Source organism: Haplochromis burtoni, unplaced genomic scaffold (genome assembly GCF_018398535.1).
Source record: "Haplochromis burtoni strain Fernald_Lab_line unplaced genomic scaffold, NCSU_Asbu1 Contig_267, whole genome shotgun sequence".
NCBI classification, from domain to species: Eukaryota; Metazoa; Chordata; class Actinopteri; order Cichliformes; family Cichlidae; genus Haplochromis; species Haplochromis burtoni.
Window position 1 is genome coordinate 180952 of NW_024582628.1, and position 16989 is coordinate 197940.

Sequence of the window (16989 nt, forward strand, 5' to 3'; positions counted from 1 at the left end):
TAGACAATCATTCTGTAAAATAAGATAATTATAATTCTACAACTGTTTACAACTGTTTATAACTTGTTTTAATATTTATATCCTGTTCTGTACATACTTATAGCAGATTCATAACAGACCTTCATACCGTATACATTGTAAAATACCCATAATAGACCCATATTTTGTACCCTCATACCTATAACAGATCCATTTCTGTAATATATCTATATATCTATGTTATTGCTAACATATATTTTGTAATATATCTATATTATGGCTAAAGCACTTCTAGATGGATGCAAACTGCATTTCGTTGCCTTGTACTTGTGACATGTGCAATGGCAATAAAGTTGAATTCTGTTCTATTCTATTCTCATTCCATGCTACAGAGGTAGCACCTCATTTAGGAATAAAGTCCTCGGCTTGTTTTGACTGGTCCTTCTGTTTGGAGCTACCTGGCTCTGCGTCATCTTCACTGGCCATGCTGGTATTCTCTGTGCCTGCATCCACGTGGTTACTATAACCGCCATTTATAGTTACTTCATGTTTTTATTTGAGGTAATTTGTTTGATGCATCTTCTGAAATTTGGTGTTTGAGAACAATGCATATCATTTCAGTTTATTTTGAAAAATCTCAACACGATCTTCAGCTTTATTGTGAAAGGTTTATGTGGAAAATAAAGAAGCGGACAGCGGAGCCACACGCTGGGTTTACCGTCGTTGTTGCTAACGACAACACATAAAAACATTCGCTTGTCCAGCTGTAGTGTAATAAATAATAAATACATAAAAGAGAAATAGGGAACTTCAAGAAATGAATATAGCTGCTACAGTGACCATCAAACCATGAAAACATATTGCCGTAAACAGTTTATTTTGCAACACCACGAAACAAACGAAAGGGTATAATATGAAACGATAGACGTTTTCATATCCGATATATGTCGTTATATCGAACAGCCCTAACCCACTCCTTTATAAACACAGACAGATTGGTTGCAACATGTTGCCAATCTGCACCCACGAGGACAGCTCAGTTATAGTGCTACATTAAAGCGAGGTTACTGAGCACCTGTGTCTTTTTGCAGCTAACATCACTAAGTATGGAGGAACTTCTGAATTGCTCTTTCTAATCGACGAGGTTCTGGTTGGACTCTGAATGTCGCTGCTATTCTGTCCATACAACTGCTGCTTTTGTCTGGAGCTAAGTGGGTTAATAATACTCACCATTTCATCATCTACTAAATGTATTTGCTGAACTTTATGTAAAAGGGCATTTAGAGTGGTTCACTTGTGAGATCTAGTGTTACTGTAAGTATCAGTGTCCTCGAGGGTATAATAATGTGTGCAGAAGTATTAATTAGATCCTCCAAGACTAGTAAAATATGTTTTATAAAACTGTGATGCTCGCCACGATGACGGTTCAGTGTTGCATTACAGAGAACACGCCAACGCTTCTCAGTCCTCCACGTCCACTCTAATTGTACATTTATATTTTAAGCATCTGGCTCCAGCCCCAAACTACTTCCAGTGAGTGCAACAGTAAAACAAGCTCAATAAAATACTCACCGCCAGCAGTTAACGTCCCCATAGCCCAATATTAATCACCACTAATGAATCATCTGCCTTTATTAACCACAGTCAGAGCTCTGTGAAGATGGCAGAGGAGAGGAACACTGCTCCCTGGCTTATCAAACTTTGGCTGCCGCGACCAGTGTTCCCACTTTGAGCCGAGCAGCCTGGCTGGAGGTTTTGGCAGCAGAGAGCAGAGAAGCCAAAGGGCTGACTACAGCAGAGCAGCAGGGAATAAAATGCCAGAACTACTGTACCTTGTGGTGTGTCACTCTGCTCTACTGTAGGCTGTACAGCTTGTGCCACGTTGCACGTTTTTCCTTTGCTGTCCATGCACAAATGCCAAGTTAGGCGAGGGTTCAAAGAACAAGAGAAATAAGGATAAAAAATTATGGAAGATAAATAAATAAGTACAAAAATAAGTAAAGGAAGACGAGTGTGGTTTGCAAATGTTGATGTAGATGGAGCTTAATGTGCAAAATGAAGTTAGTGTGCAAAGTGTCTGATGTGCAAATTGCAGTTGAGGTAGGTCAGCTGTTCAGGAGTCTGACAGCAGGGGGGAAGAAGGAGCTGTTGAGTCGGGACGTTCTGGGTTTCACACTCCTAAACCTTCGTCTGGAGGGCAGAAGTGTGAACAGTCCGTGTTGGGGGTGTGTGGGGTCTTTGAGGATGGAGGCGACGCTCCTCTGGACTCTGCGATGGTAGCTGCTCTGCAGAGAGCGCAGCTGTGTGGTGTTCAGTGTCCAGGTGAGGTCCTCGCTGATGTGGACGCCCAGGTACCTAAAGCTGCTCACCCTCTCCACCTCACACTCCTGGACAAACAGCGGCTGGTGAGGCCTCTTCTTCTTCCTCATGTCCACAATCATCTCCTTTGTTTTATCAGTGTTGAGGGTTGTTGTCCTCACACCGTGACACCAGACCGGCATTCTTAACATTTCCTAGGTTTAGGCAGGAAGTCCATAAAGCACCAAGACTAATCACGTGCATTTGTTGGACACTAAGGTTCAGCCGGCTAAATCACCAGGTTGGCGTCATCGCTTTCTTGCCAAATCTTGATCTTGGTTAAGGATCTTGTCAAAGCCAATGTGCATCTTATCCTGCTTTGCTAGTGCAGTGGCAAAAGTGTCGTGGAAAGTCTAAATAATTGCAAATTAAACATTTTGGATCGCTTATGAAAATCTACCAGGGTGAAGACTTTCCATTCTTGCATTTACATGCGGATATGGAAAATTGAGATTTAATTCCCCAACTTCAAAGGTGCCTTTAGCTCCTTTTGTGATGTCACATTACACGCCATGTTATCATTTGCAGGTTTTTAATTGGCTAACATTTCTTCACAGTGTGCGTTATAGCGCCACCTGTCGCTCTGCCATGAACTTGAAATCACTTGAGATCATTTCTTGAGTTTTCGTGTTTCAAATCAAACTTGGAAAAATCCACATTTAAAAAAATACCCGTGTAAGTGTGGAAATAAGAAGCCTAAGAATCCCATTTGGCAGCAACAACTGCTGTCCTTGGATAACAGCAGGTCCTATAGCCAAGTGTGGCGTGCTGGAGTGAATGTGGTGCATACATAAGTAGACACATTGTGTTTTTATGTGTATCTAATGATAAGAATGAGGCTGGATTTTTGCAATAGCTACATTTATGCTTTCAGGCTTTAGGCCTAGTTCACATTTGTGTTGCCTTTTACAGCGAGCATCAGCTGAGACAACACTGCACTCAGTCAGCAGCAACCCACAAACCAGCTGCTGCAATCAGCAACCGTGCAAGAGCTACGAGACGCAGCTCTCCCAAAGAAATGATCGCTATCCAAGAAGATGGGCATAAAACAAAGGTAAGACAGCTCCACAACAACCTCACACAAAAAGACGAGGTCCACGAAAAACCAACACCTCGGGTGAAAGCACACACTGACCTCGTCCACCGCGAGAAAAGAAGTAGAATGGAACGACGCCTGTGCTGCTCTTCAAGATAACGTCGCTCGTCAGGAGGAATCCTGCATAACCAAAGTCCAAAAGGAGGAGAAGGAGAGAAACATCCTCTCTGAGAATTTCTGGATGAAGGGAATCAGTGAGATGGAAAAGCAAGAGAGGCAGAAAAAGACACAAAACTCTTCATCAGCAGGATCCAACAGCTTCAGGTGCGCAGCCTGAGCTGATCATTTGATTTCACGATAATGTTCTGTTGGATCCCAAAAGCGGTTTCAGAATGTTTCAAACTTTAATGCAGAATCCTTAATGATTTCTTTTTTGTCAAACAGCTTGCACTTTAGAAAAGGAGCAGGAAGGAGAGGAGGAGAAGAAAGGAAGAGAATCGATATGAATGACCTTCCTACAAGACAATGCTCTGGGCGCTAACGACCCACAATACAAAACATTACCGCGCCGTTTCTGCTAGCGGCCTGCGCAGCCTGACCCCGCTGTCTCACACTGATGCGAGTCGACCACGCGGCAGTGCCCATAAGTGTTACAGGTACTATTCTACTTCTTCACAAGTTAACATGGAGATAAAACATTGTTATGTACAAACAGTGGTAGTATTTCTTTACCAGGTACCAACCTGCAAACACAGGTAAAGTTCAGGAGCAATGAAGACAGTACACTCGGTTTGCCTCTCAGATTGCATTTGACTCGTGGGCGGAAGTCCATCCCCCTAAAGCAACCGGGTAGCACCTGTCTTGGAATAATAGTTCCGCCTGGGGTGTTGCTCCATTTCTTTGTACCTTCTATACAGTTTATGTGACAAAATAATGCACTGGTTAGGTTGGTCATGTTGTCAAAGTCATTTTGGATATTAATAGCCACAGAAAATAACTGATAAACAAATTAAATAAATTAAATTAAATGATTAACACAAAAGTGGCCATGCATTTTGGGTGTGCCACACATGCACATGGATATATCAGGTCAGATTTGCCTTGTTATACCACATAAGCCCAACATGTAAAGTCCATCTTCTACAGCTTACTGTGCAAAAACCTTGGGCTGTCCCTCTTTTTTTCTATTTTGCAAAATGGGAAACAGGTGCAGAAATGTATTGAAATATGCACAAATCCACAGATTTGTACAATTCTAACAAGCTTGAAAGTCAATATTCGGCTCCACATTTGGCTTGTCAAATTTTGTATCACAGCCTGGACTCTCTTAGGCTAGCTTTCTTTTTGTTTCTTTAAATCTTCTTTAAAGGCTTCAGGAATAGTTCTTCAGACTTCTTGAGGGTCATTCAAAGCTCTTCTTTGGAGTTTGCTCCGTTTTCGGTCAACACGATCCCACCCTGCATTAATAATATTGAGCTCCCGGCTCTGGGGAGACGGGTCCTTGACTGATTCTGTTCCTCTGTGTCTTTTTCTATCCAGGTATGATTTTTCTGCACGGGCAGTGTGTTTAGAGCCATTATCATGCCACTGTCAATCACTCTTTCCTTAGTAAATTGACTTCCGTGGTGGATAGTACTTTCCTGCATTCATAATTGACAAAATTTCCAACACCACTCGCTGATATACGGCACCAAGCCATAACACAGCCTTCTCCGTATCTTAGTTTCCCTGTCAAGAAGTCATTCCTTAAGAATGGCTTCTTGAGTTACAAGAATAAGATTCAGAATAATAAATGATAAGCCAAGCCCAAATAATCTGGCAGTGAATGTCAGTGTTTGTGAGCGAGGCAGCAGTAACACCATCTGTAACCAATTTGGCTTCTCCACCATTACAGCAACATCATGAAAAATATTCAACCCCCACAATAACCTCAGTGTCAACTCTGACAACAGGTGGCATTGTAACAGCAGCACCATTCGCCTTCTCGGTCGGCAGTTATTCTCACTTGATTTGTAACATGGTCAGGCTTCTTCCCATAACTCCCCAAAAATATTTCGAGAGGAAAATTAATTTAATGACATAACAAACATAGATGGTAACGCTGCTAATTAAAAATAAAACATCGATATTGTGTGTATAATACGCACATGTAATTGTTCTTTTTGGATGATTTTGCACAGTTTAGGTTACATTTAAGGATTCTCTTTTATTTTTATTTTTAACACCGTACAGTTATTGCTACTATTTTATTTCATTTTCAAATTTTCTATAGCTACAGTATCACAACGATAGTTATTATTAATATCATTTTTGTTATTACTATCATTTTGTTTTGTCTCCTCCGAATCCCATTTTGCTCCACTGCTAAATATTAGCTGGATGTTAGCAGCTAATAGGAAGTACCTACGCTTTGGTTTGGTTTGCTTAGGACTGGAAACAGTGCAGTCCAACTGCTGAAAAGTCCATTGGAAAAGTAACATTTTTAACTACCATCTAAAGTGCACTGCTTGGGTTCAGACCACTTCATTGGTTGATCCAATGATTGCCTAAGAAAGACAAATGATTAGCAAATTAGTGCCATCCAAGCTAAAACCCAGGAAGAGTAATAACTGAAATTACTGGTACCCCCTCAGGTACCACTGCTGGTACCTATGTCAAAAGCCTAGGTGACTTCCTTCTGGAGTTATCGCAGTTACCACACTTATAGGAAACTTGACCTCTGACCTTGACCTTGAGGTTGAGGTCACTAAGATTCTGAGAGTTTTAGTACACACCTATTATGTCAACTTGAAAGTTCTACATTGCTTTGTTCTGAAGTTATTGCATTTTCAAACCGATGTGTCCGCATTGCCCGCCTACCCGCCAGGGAAACAAGGATACACTATCAGGCTTTTACAGCGAAGGCGTAAAACGGAAGAACAATAAGTAGACAGAGGTGTAATATCAACAACGGCAATCATAGAACCGCCTACATGAGCAAAATATCTTAACTTAAAATTAAGTTGGATTTATCCTTGTATATGGGTCTCTAGAGGTTAGTTAAGACTAAGACTAAATCCTGTCCCATTTGGAAATGGTTTAGACTGGAGGCAACATTATCTCACAGCATACATTTCATTTATGAAATTAATCATAATCCAGACCGACTCTTTTAGGAGCCCATTCTTGTGATTCTTGGAACAGGGTCGATAAAACAACAAAAATGGCCTTGACATCGAACAAAAACGTTTGGTCAAGAGCCATTCGTTGATCATTGTGTGCAAGTTTTCCTAAAATGTAACCAGTACTACAGGAAGAGAAGCCCTTCTTGCGAGCTAAAGAATGAAAAGTTTGCTAATATTTTCATTTTTGACCCAACTGCTCAGTACGTCACTGATGACTGATGACTGTCCAAGCTTGTCACCATCATCAGCCCACAACAGCTGTACTGAAAGGTTTCATGAAGTAAAAGCAACATGAGGTCTACATGTTATTTAGAAACATTTATGCAAAAAACTAGTACAAGTAGATTAATAGCAACCGTCAGTTTTGCCCGAGTTCTAATTCGGTCACTTAGCTACAACTCCTGCTTGTTTAACGTGCATTTGCAGGGTGGAAAAACCTCACGGTGACGCTGTGAGAGCCAGAGATAAAAGAAAGCTCAAACGCACATGAAAACTGTGACCAAAGTGAAAAGATTAAACAGTTTTCCACTGTCACACAGATTTTCCTGCAAGGATAAAAATTAGTAAGCAAGCCGTTTTTAGTTTTTTCAAAGGCTAAATCGCATTAAAGCATTGATTTTATAGAGTCTCACTCATGCCGGGGGAGGGGGGTTGAAACACAGAGCCATGCTTAACAGCACTGAGAGAAAAGAAGTGTGCAGGCTCACTGTGGCACAGTATATATTGGATGGCCCAGTGCCTCAAACGACTTCCCTTCGAGTGTCTTACCTGATCACTTTGGTGCCACCTTTATTGACCTGCATGTCCACCATACATCCCGAGTTAACGTAGGAAGCCAAGTTGATCTCTGAGAACTCTGCCTAGGAGTAACGAAGACAAGGCATGTCAAGATCATACAACGACATGCACAAACATAGAGCATTTCACAGTCCCTTTGAATCAGTGTCAGCAAGCTGGAAGAAATGTGGACACTGTGTTAGACTGCATTCAAATTTGACTTTATGTTGTTTGTGAAAAGTACCAAAAATCAACAAGATAGTGCTACAACACACTCTTTCACCTCCATTTTACATTTCTGCACTCTCATGGAAATGAGCAAAATACAGAGTGACAAAGTGAGCTGGTGAGAGAAGGCTAATTGAGTTATTCCCAGTCAGTGGCCTTCTGGACAGTGAGGGCCTTGTGAAAGGCCGTAGCCTGGCTACCTAATGACTCAGTCAAACTTCCAGAAATACTCAGAACGAAAGGCGACAGTTGACTTCTGGGAATGGACTTTGTGCACAATTGGGAGGGATGATTCAAATGTCCTTGTACTGATTGTCACAACAGCCCATAAATCTATTCATGTTTACTGCTTTGGACCAAATTTCAGAGTAGAGTAAGAGTAATTCTATCAGATTGATAACCAAGTTACTGCAAAGGATTTCTCAAGGTTTCCTAAAGAAATGAGCAAAATAGTAAGAAACTTTGTTGCAGCTAGACAGCAATGAGGAAATAGGAAATTACTCCAGTGTGTGCCAGAATACCATAACATCATTAATGGGTGTGCGCATACTTCTGACTGCACCATTCAGTGATGCTGGTCAGAGGTACATCAGACCTTCCTTTCTCCAAACAAGCTCCAACCATTAGAGAATGATCTCAGCACATATGCAGGCAAAGAAAAGCTCATAAAGAAACTCTTTGTAGACCAGAACTTACACAAAACCCAGGCAAACCTGCTAAAATGGGAAAACAACATCATATGTGCCTTTTGGATTAGAGCGTGGAGGTCACGTTCAGCATCATGCTCAGGTTTAGAAATCAATGAGGTCCAAATTTGTTTTTGCTAATATCTTATGTTTAAGGTGAAGCACGTCTAATAACCAACAGAAAAGGCTACACTTCAGAGGAGACGGGCTCCTAGAGTTGCAAAAAGTCAAAACCAGAAATTTTGAAAGCTGTAAAAAACTATATTTTATCATCTTCCTTCTTTTGTGGGAGTAAAAAGAAACTTGAGCTATACGTATAGCATAATACTGAAAGTAAATACTGAAATTAAAACTGCACAAAGGAAAAAGTTCCTTACTCAGTGGCTCTGGCCCTACTGTGCCTCTGATTCGCCCATCGCTCCTAAATCAACCTATTATCCTTCCTTGTGGGTGATTTATCAACCTAACCGTCTCAATACATCCCAGTAATAGGGACTGTAGGACAGGCAAGGACTTCATAAAACTTTCAAATTAAAAGTCATGTGGCAAATGAACACTGATTTGTCTCAGTTTTATTGTCTTGTTTTGGAAGAGAAATTACCGAGGCCCAGACCTTGGTGACCTAATATCTGTGGTGGGGTCACAATTTGGCATAAACAACATGAAAGCATGCCTTGTTTGCTCAGTCAACAGCTCAGGCTGCTGGTGGTGTAATGGTGTGGGAAATATTTTCTTGGCACACTTTGGGCCTCTTCCTACCAAGTCGGAATCGTTTCAATGCCGCTGCTTATCTCAGTATTTTTGCTAATCATGCCATTCCCTCTATGACCACAGTATATCCATCTTCTGACTGCTGCTTAAAGCAGGACAATGCACCAGGTCACGATGCTCAGAACATCTCAAAGTGGTTTTTTGAACACGACAAAGAGTTCAAAATAATAATTGTACTCAAATAACCATCACAGCCATCAGATCTCAATCCAATAGAGCAACCGTGAGTGGAACAGTAGATTTGAATCATGGGTGTGCAACAACTGTGTGATGGTATCATGTCCATATGGAGCAGCATCTCTGAAGGATGTTTCCAGCATCTTATTGAATCTCTGCCAAGACAAAAGTGGATCCAACCCAGTTTCTACTAAAGTTACTGCTGAGTGTATATCTACCTCTAACCATTAGACGAATGGTTATGAAGTTATGCTTAGACCTTTACTGTCAACCGTGGCATTCACCCATATGGGAAACTCCAGGACTTAAAAATCAACCACAAATTGTGGTTCAGCTCCACTTGGGCCTCATGTTCTCCCCAAGAATTCCCATATCCTCTAATTAAACAGTAAATGGACTAGTTCTTATGTAGTTTTTCTACTCTACGTGATCACTCGAAGCAAAGCACTCTGAGTGCACGACATGCTTCATTCATCCAATTCTCCGATGAATGCCTCAGAGAGGATCTTGAGGCATTGCCATTCAGTGTCTCACCCAAAGACACTTTGGCAAACAAACTGGAACAGCCAGAGACCAAAACACCAAACTTCCAGTACGTAGATAACTTTCTCTACCTCCTGAGCAAGTTTGTCAAAAAAATAAATTTCTGTTCTTTGCTAGCCAACATTAATACCTCTTTGTGTCGTGAATTACTCATGCTAACTAGGATTAGCTAAAAATTCTCCAGCTGTACCTTCTTGTACAAATACATCATATCCACTTAAAAAACACAACACATATTTACAGTCATTGGTGCCCCTACAGCTACTGTAGTCAGTTATAACGAGTTGAGTTGAATTGCATTATACAGCAGAAACAATATGTCTGCGTAATATAACCAAAGCTACACCCTAAATATGCAGCTCCAGCCTGTTTGTCAGACCTCATTCCTCACTCTGAACATGCTCTCTGCTTTCCCTCAGAGGAGAGTCTGTCAAGCTGTGTCACTGTAAACTTCCATCTGCCGCAGGTACAGAACGCCCCTGGAGGGACACTAAACAGCAGTCGGTTGACCTCAGACACGAAACGCTGCCGTTTGGTAGTCGTCACATCAGTTTCAAGTATGAGACATGACACTCACGTAGTGGATTAAATGGGCCCTAAACAAGTAGCCTGCTCTTTGTGGAAAAGCAAAAAGTCAATCTGAAGTGACGTGGTCGACTCTCGAGCGCCACATTTCACAGGAAACACGGCTGCATTTCCTGGTGTGCTAATCCCAAACCAGCTGTGGCTTGGCTGTGGCTCGGTGAGCAAAAATGAAATAATAACCAAGCGACCATTTCATAACCATTTCACAAAAGTGTCAAACAGAGAGCCAAGCGTTTGTTTGGTTCTCAGCTCTGCTTTAACTGCTGCATGACTACGCCACGAGGACGAGATACTGAAAACACTGCTTTTGGCTGGAGAGCCGGACCCAAAAAGCATACCTAATGCACACCTAATGGGCTACATCTGAAGCTTCTGTCAGTGCGCCCCAGGGTGGCTGTGGCTACAATGTAGCTGCCATCACCAGTGTGTGAATGGGTGGATGACTGGTTGTGTAAAGCGCTTTGGGGTCCTTAGGGACTAGTAAAGCGCTATACAAATACAGGCCATTTACCATTTGAAGATACTATTATTATTATTCTGAAAAAGAAAATTCTTCTTATTTTTACAATTCAAATGTTTCCCAAGGACACTCATGGGGTGAAAAACACCTTCCCACAGTGATATCTGGCCTTTGGAATAAATCCCAGCACACATGTACAGCACATGGCTAATGACATATGGCATTCAGCTAATCAAATACGTTTATGACTCGAGGGCTGACGGTTTAAATCATGGACTTGTTAGATGCAAGAAACCTTTTGCAGCTGGTCTGACAGATCTGCATTAAGGTATGTCACAGTTCACAGCTTGGAGAAAGTTGTAGTTAACTGCAAGAATGGTCAGCAAACCATTTTTTTTCTTTATTCACAGTGTCACTGGTAGACTGCTTTTATTCTACCAGTGTAGAACTCTTACAAAATCCCAAATTCATTACACATTACAGAAACACAATTGGGCATTTAGCAGCTAAGACATTTCCCCTTAGGTGTTGGCAGACAACAGTACAGATAAAAAAAGAGTCAATATCAGATTTAGTTTACAATTCTAACAAGCTTGAAAGTCAACGTCTCTGTCAAGATGATCACACACTGCTTACATAATGTTAAGGTTCGGGCTCTGGGGAGGCCAGTCCATGACTGGTAGTGTCCCATTATGTCTTTTTCTATCCGGGTTTGCTTTTACTGGACTGGAACTAGATTTAGAATCACTGTCAGACCGAAACGTGACGCTATTACCAATCAGTTGCTTTCCAGAGCAGTATTTTTTCTGCATTCATTCTTCCATCACTTTTGATAAGATCATCACTGGATGAATTCAGCCAAAAACCACGACAGCCTCCACTGTGTTTTGATGGTTATACCTTTCTCTTTCATATTAAAGCTGATTTTAACCAAAAAAAATGTAAAATGTGGATTCATCACTCATTTTCAGTCCAGTATTTGCGTAATTTAATAAACAAATAAGCTTGCATTGCTAGTTAAGCAAATTGGTATCTGGACATCCTCAAGCTGTGTTTTTCATCAGAGGCGTTGCCAAACTTTATTGAGACTCACACGGGCTTTCATCTACATAAAAAGGACTATTATCAGGATAGGATAGCTCTGTGGCCCATGTAAACCTTGTATGGGGGAGTAAACTTCCTTTAAAAAGAATTTGCTGAGTAACAAAACTGTTCAGGTTTTTTTGGGTGGGGGAGGGGGTGGAGGGGCAAGAGCGAGAGGGAGGGAAAAAAAGAAACACCCACCTCTTTTTATTTATTGTTTTGCACTCTCAGAGGAAGAGCAGGGGGCGAATAAATACCATAATCTTATTTCAGGGACAACGAGGCGCCACTCTTGCTCACTGTGCCTGAAGGACATGTATTTGGCTCTGGTGCTTTTCTCAGCTCCCCTCTTACTGATACCCATTCCCAAAAGAAACATCTGTGTGCTTTGCAGCACATGCCGTGCCAAGAAAGGCTCCTAAATGCACAACACACCCAAATGCACACTGACTGCGTGACACTCCCATGCACATGTACGCACTAATGCACCGTGCTGCTTCTAAACAAATCCCATCCCAAACACCAGGGCCTACAGTGGCTTGTGTGGCGACCTGATAAAACCAGAGAGTGGGCAACATTTTGGCAAGCTTCAAGAATTACACACCATCTCCAATTGGCTGGTTACATTTAAAAGGAGTGCTAACAGCCAGTGTCACTGGGTAGTAATGGATAAAGAAGCTGGTACAGGGCACAGGCCCAGAAGCCAGGGCAGGAGGCTTTTCACAGTGCCATGGTTACCATCACGGTACCACATTCAAACACTTGTCTTGGAACAGCTCTTGCCCTGGGAAAGGAAAACAGGAAGTGATACACAGGACAACTGCCTCCAGAACTGATTCTTCTCATCTGTTGACCTGCATCCAGGCTGAATTAAGAATGGTGTGCAGTCAAACTGCTATAGCAGAAACACAGTTTGGGAGAAAGTTGATTTACGATTAAGTTTAACTATGGCTCAAAGCTGAGATCAACAAATCTTGCTTACTTAAGCTTGTTTGAATTTCTGCACTTTCAGTTTCATTGTCATTCCCTCTACTCACAGCTACTTTCATCACAGTCATCCAAACTTGTGATCTTTTCTTCTTTTTAGCACACAGCTAACGTCTAACTGGCCTTTGAATCAGATACAGCCTCTTTCTGACTGATAAAGTCTCATACCAGGCAAACACTGCTGTGGTGAAAGGCAACAAGGAGTATTTATTTGTGCGCTCTGTCAACTTTGCCAAGTTACATTAACCCATGGATACTGTTTACAGTAAACACCATCTGACAGCAGCTCATCTGGAATCTTTGTTGGTATTTTTAGATCCGGACTAAGGAAGGTTATTAACTTTCACATGGGTAAAGGTGCATTTTGCTTGGTCCTGAATCAAAAACAACTTAAACGGACCAGCCACGTTACACCTAAATCTTTGATTTGCAAAAATGTCCAGAACGACAATTTTTTTTTTCTTGAAGGCGAAAATATTTGATAATTTTTTACATAAAATATTATCATGATATCCAGTTTTGACTGAAGGAGCAAACCAGAGATTAGTTGAAGTATTAAAGCTGAAATTGTCTGAATTTATTTGAAGTGTAACACGTGCAATGGAAATTTTGGGTCTTTAAGTTCGCAAGTCTCCAGGACAAACTGAACTGTCATCTTAAGCGTAAGCGGTGAAGTCTCAGTAACTGTCACGGTACTTGGTCATGGACCCAATGCTTTGTGTTTATTGGTGAACTGATAGTTCTGATTATCATTATGATTTATGGTTTTCTGCTTATGTTGCATCGTCAGTCCTTGGATTGTGGTTTCTGTTTTGTATCATCTCTGTGCTTCAGGTTCCTGTTTCCACGTCTTAGTGTCTAGTTTGCATCTTGGTGCTTTGTCTCAGTTTCCTGTTTTACTTTGGTAGTCCTGGTCCCATGTTTATGGTTTCAGTTCTGCTTCCCAGCGTCTCGTCATGAGTGCATTATCCCAGCTGTGTTTCCCTCTTGTCTCCCATTCCCTGATTATGCCAGCATGTATTTAAGCCCTGTGTTTTTCCCACGTGTCCTCCGTGTTAGCTGTGTGTTCCTCAGTCGTCATGTTTTGTCAGGTTATGTCATGAACTCCCAGTTGAGATCATCCTTCCCAGTTTGGATTTTGGTTTTGTTTCTAGTGCTCATGTATTGTGTTTCTAAGTTCGTTTTCTGCCAGTGAATAAAAACTGCCTCTCACTACCCCCAGCTCCAATTGTGTGATTTCTTTTCACCTCAAAATAGATGTTTTTCTGCTCCAAACTGCTTCTTTTATTGCTTTACATCTCTGGTTTCAATGGGGGAAAACCTTGACAAACTGACACCTAGTTTAAAAACAACTCTAAATAGAAAACGTTACATAAATATAGCAGTTTTATTAATCCCACATTATCTGGCATGTGATGCGCTGTTTTTGTTATTTGAGGTCGAGCTGTTCAGTTTTACGCTGCAGTCAGAACAAAACTGCGTGACTTGACTCAGCACATGGGGAACACGCAGTAGTTGCGGGGCAGATACTTTGTTTAATGTTTTCGTCGTTCTCGATAAGCTCGGCTGAATCCCATGCTGATGCAATTGAGAAGCCTGAAGTACAGTGGACTATTCATATGCACCACAGAGAGGTATTTGTTGCTAATAGCTACCACCTTGTGCAACAGTGAAATAATCCACCGAGGCATTGACGGCTGAAATTCACGACAGATGCTAAGTGCAACGGAGCAACAGAAGGCAGCAAGTTACACACCAAACCATCCGTCTTCTGAAAGCTCTCCTCACATGCCCTATGTCATGGGCAAGTACGAGCCAAAAAATGGTACGGATAACATACAGCCAACTGCCTGTGAGCCGCCATGACTGCAGCGGAAAGGAGCGTGGACGGCGCTGAGGTCATATGCCTGCCCAGCAGATGTTGCCCCGCGCGACCCAAACCACACATGAGCCGGCAACCCTACAGAAGTGCCTCTTGTTCTTTTGCAAACAACAGACCTCTTCAGTTCTGTTTAATCTGTCCAATTGTGTAAATTACAGTGTTTATGAGTTGTGGGTAGTAAACAGGCAGTTTGTCTGCCAGCCTGTTGTTGGGTGTCATTACGTCTGTGATCAACATTGATTGTAGCTGTTGAACTTTACAAAAATCTTGCAGCAGACTGTCAGAATTTTCTAAATATCTAAAAGTGAAACAGGCACGGTAAAAAACTGCCAGTGCACGAGAAACTAAATGAGAAGGTCTTGAACTTGGCACTGCCACAAGGCTGCAACACATCCAAGACCCTTCAGACACATACAAAAGGCATTGTAGGAGATGGATATCCCACAAGCTCCAGAGATCTGTGGAATGTACCACTCGTCTGAATGAACACAGCTCTTGAGTCTAAATGTAAAACAGCAGGCAAGTGTTCAAATAACAAATTGACTGAGTCAGAGGGTCGAATAATCTACAGCCACCTACTGCGAGATAAAACTCCTCAAGTTAACATCTATGAAGGATATAATACAGACGCAGGTCAGAAGACGGGGTTATGTTAGGGATATAATTGATTTCTGATGTTTCCCTGTTTGGGCCTTGCTTGGTTAGACAGGACCACAGTGAGGTAGAAATATCTGGGAAATCTGTAGATATTACCAAGCTTTTGTCATAACTGGTTTTACCCTTTTAGTATTTAGCAAATTTCATTAATGTTCAGCGGGGGGTTGCAAAGGAAATGGTTTGTAGTGAGTTGTACGTGAGGCCGAACACTAAGGATGTGCAACAGGTTAGAGTGATTAAAGATTGGGATGGAAATGCAGGGAACTGTGCTCTCCCCTTTTCTCTTCATCATCTATGGAGCCGACTTCAAGTACATCAAAGAAACTCGTCTCCTGCAGAAATTCTCTGATGACACAGCCATTACTGGAAGTGTGGAGATGGGATAGGAAGAGGCGTACAGAGGACTGACTGATTGGTGTGTGAGGTGAATCACCTGCAGCTAAATGTGGCCAAAACAAAGGAGCTGGTGGAGGACTTTGGCAGGAACAGATCCCGACCCTCCCCTGTCTGCACTGGTGGGACTGATGTTGAAATATTCACAATATAAAATTTGGGGCGATCGTGGCTCAAGAGTTGGCAGTTTGTCTTGTTATCAGAAGGTTGCCGGTTCGAGCCCGGCTCCGACAGTCTCGGTCGTTGTGTCCTTGGGCGAGACACTTCACCCGTTGCCTACTGGTGGTGGTCAGAGGGCCCGGTGGCGCCAGTGTCCGGCAGCCTCGCCTCTGTCAGTGCGCCCCAGGGTGGCTGTGGCTACAATGTAGCTGCCATCACCAGTATGTGAATGTGTGCGTGAATGGGTGGATGTAGTGTAAAGTGCTTTGGGGTCCATAGGGACTAAGTAAAGCGCTATACAAATACAGGCCGTTTACCATTTACATAAGTATCAACTGGACCACAGGCTGCAGTGGTCTGCTAACACTGACGCTGCCTACAAAAAGGGTCTGAGCTGGACTTACTTTCTACAAAAGCTCAGATACTTCAATGTATGCAGCTGGCTGCTCTAAATGTTTTATCAGTCTGTTGTTGCGAGCACCATCTTCTTTGCTGCGGCGTGCAGGGGGCGAGGCATCAAGCAAAGGACGCAAACAAACTCATCAGAAAGGCCGGGTCTGTTGAGGCAGGGTACACCCTGGAAAGGTCGCCAGTCTGTTGCAGGGCTAACACACAGAGACAGACAACCATTCGCACTCACATTCACTCCTATGGGTAATTTGGATTAATCAATTAACCTATCCCCACAAGCTGCATGTCTTTAGACGGTGGGAGGAAGCCGGAGTACCCGGAGAGAACCCACGCAAACACGGGGAACATGCAAACTCCACACAGAGAGACCCCAGCCTGATGGTGGAATTGAACTCAGGACCTTCTTGCTGTGCGGCAACAGTGCTAACCACCGTGCCACTGTGCTGCCTAACTGCTTCAATGAAAGAAAGAAATCTACAACTCCCAGCCCGATGACTGCCGAGTGCAGTGAAGAAGTTACACAGAAACAGGCTCTCTGCAGTCAGGACTGTTTGTGTGTTTGTAATCCAGAAGGTATGCTGACTTACAGTTACCCTCAACCCCAACAGAATCAAGAAATACTACTGAACAAGCTGCATGTAATGATTTTGTGA

The 16989-nt window shown here is 42.4% G+C and overlaps 1 protein-coding gene across 1 annotated transcript in view; it reads right to left on the minus strand.

Annotated features, from left to right (window-relative positions):
- The window catches only part of LOC102299925 (synapsin-3), a 160182-nt gene that overhangs the window by 82942 nt on the left and 60251 nt on the right, over positions 1-16989 (minus strand). The window contains exon 5 of the mRNA XM_005939231.3: positions 7306-7397. Within this exon, the coding sequence (XP_005939293.1) occupies positions 7306-7397 (92 nt within the window). The remainder of the gene's footprint in view (positions 1-7305; positions 7398-16989) is intronic.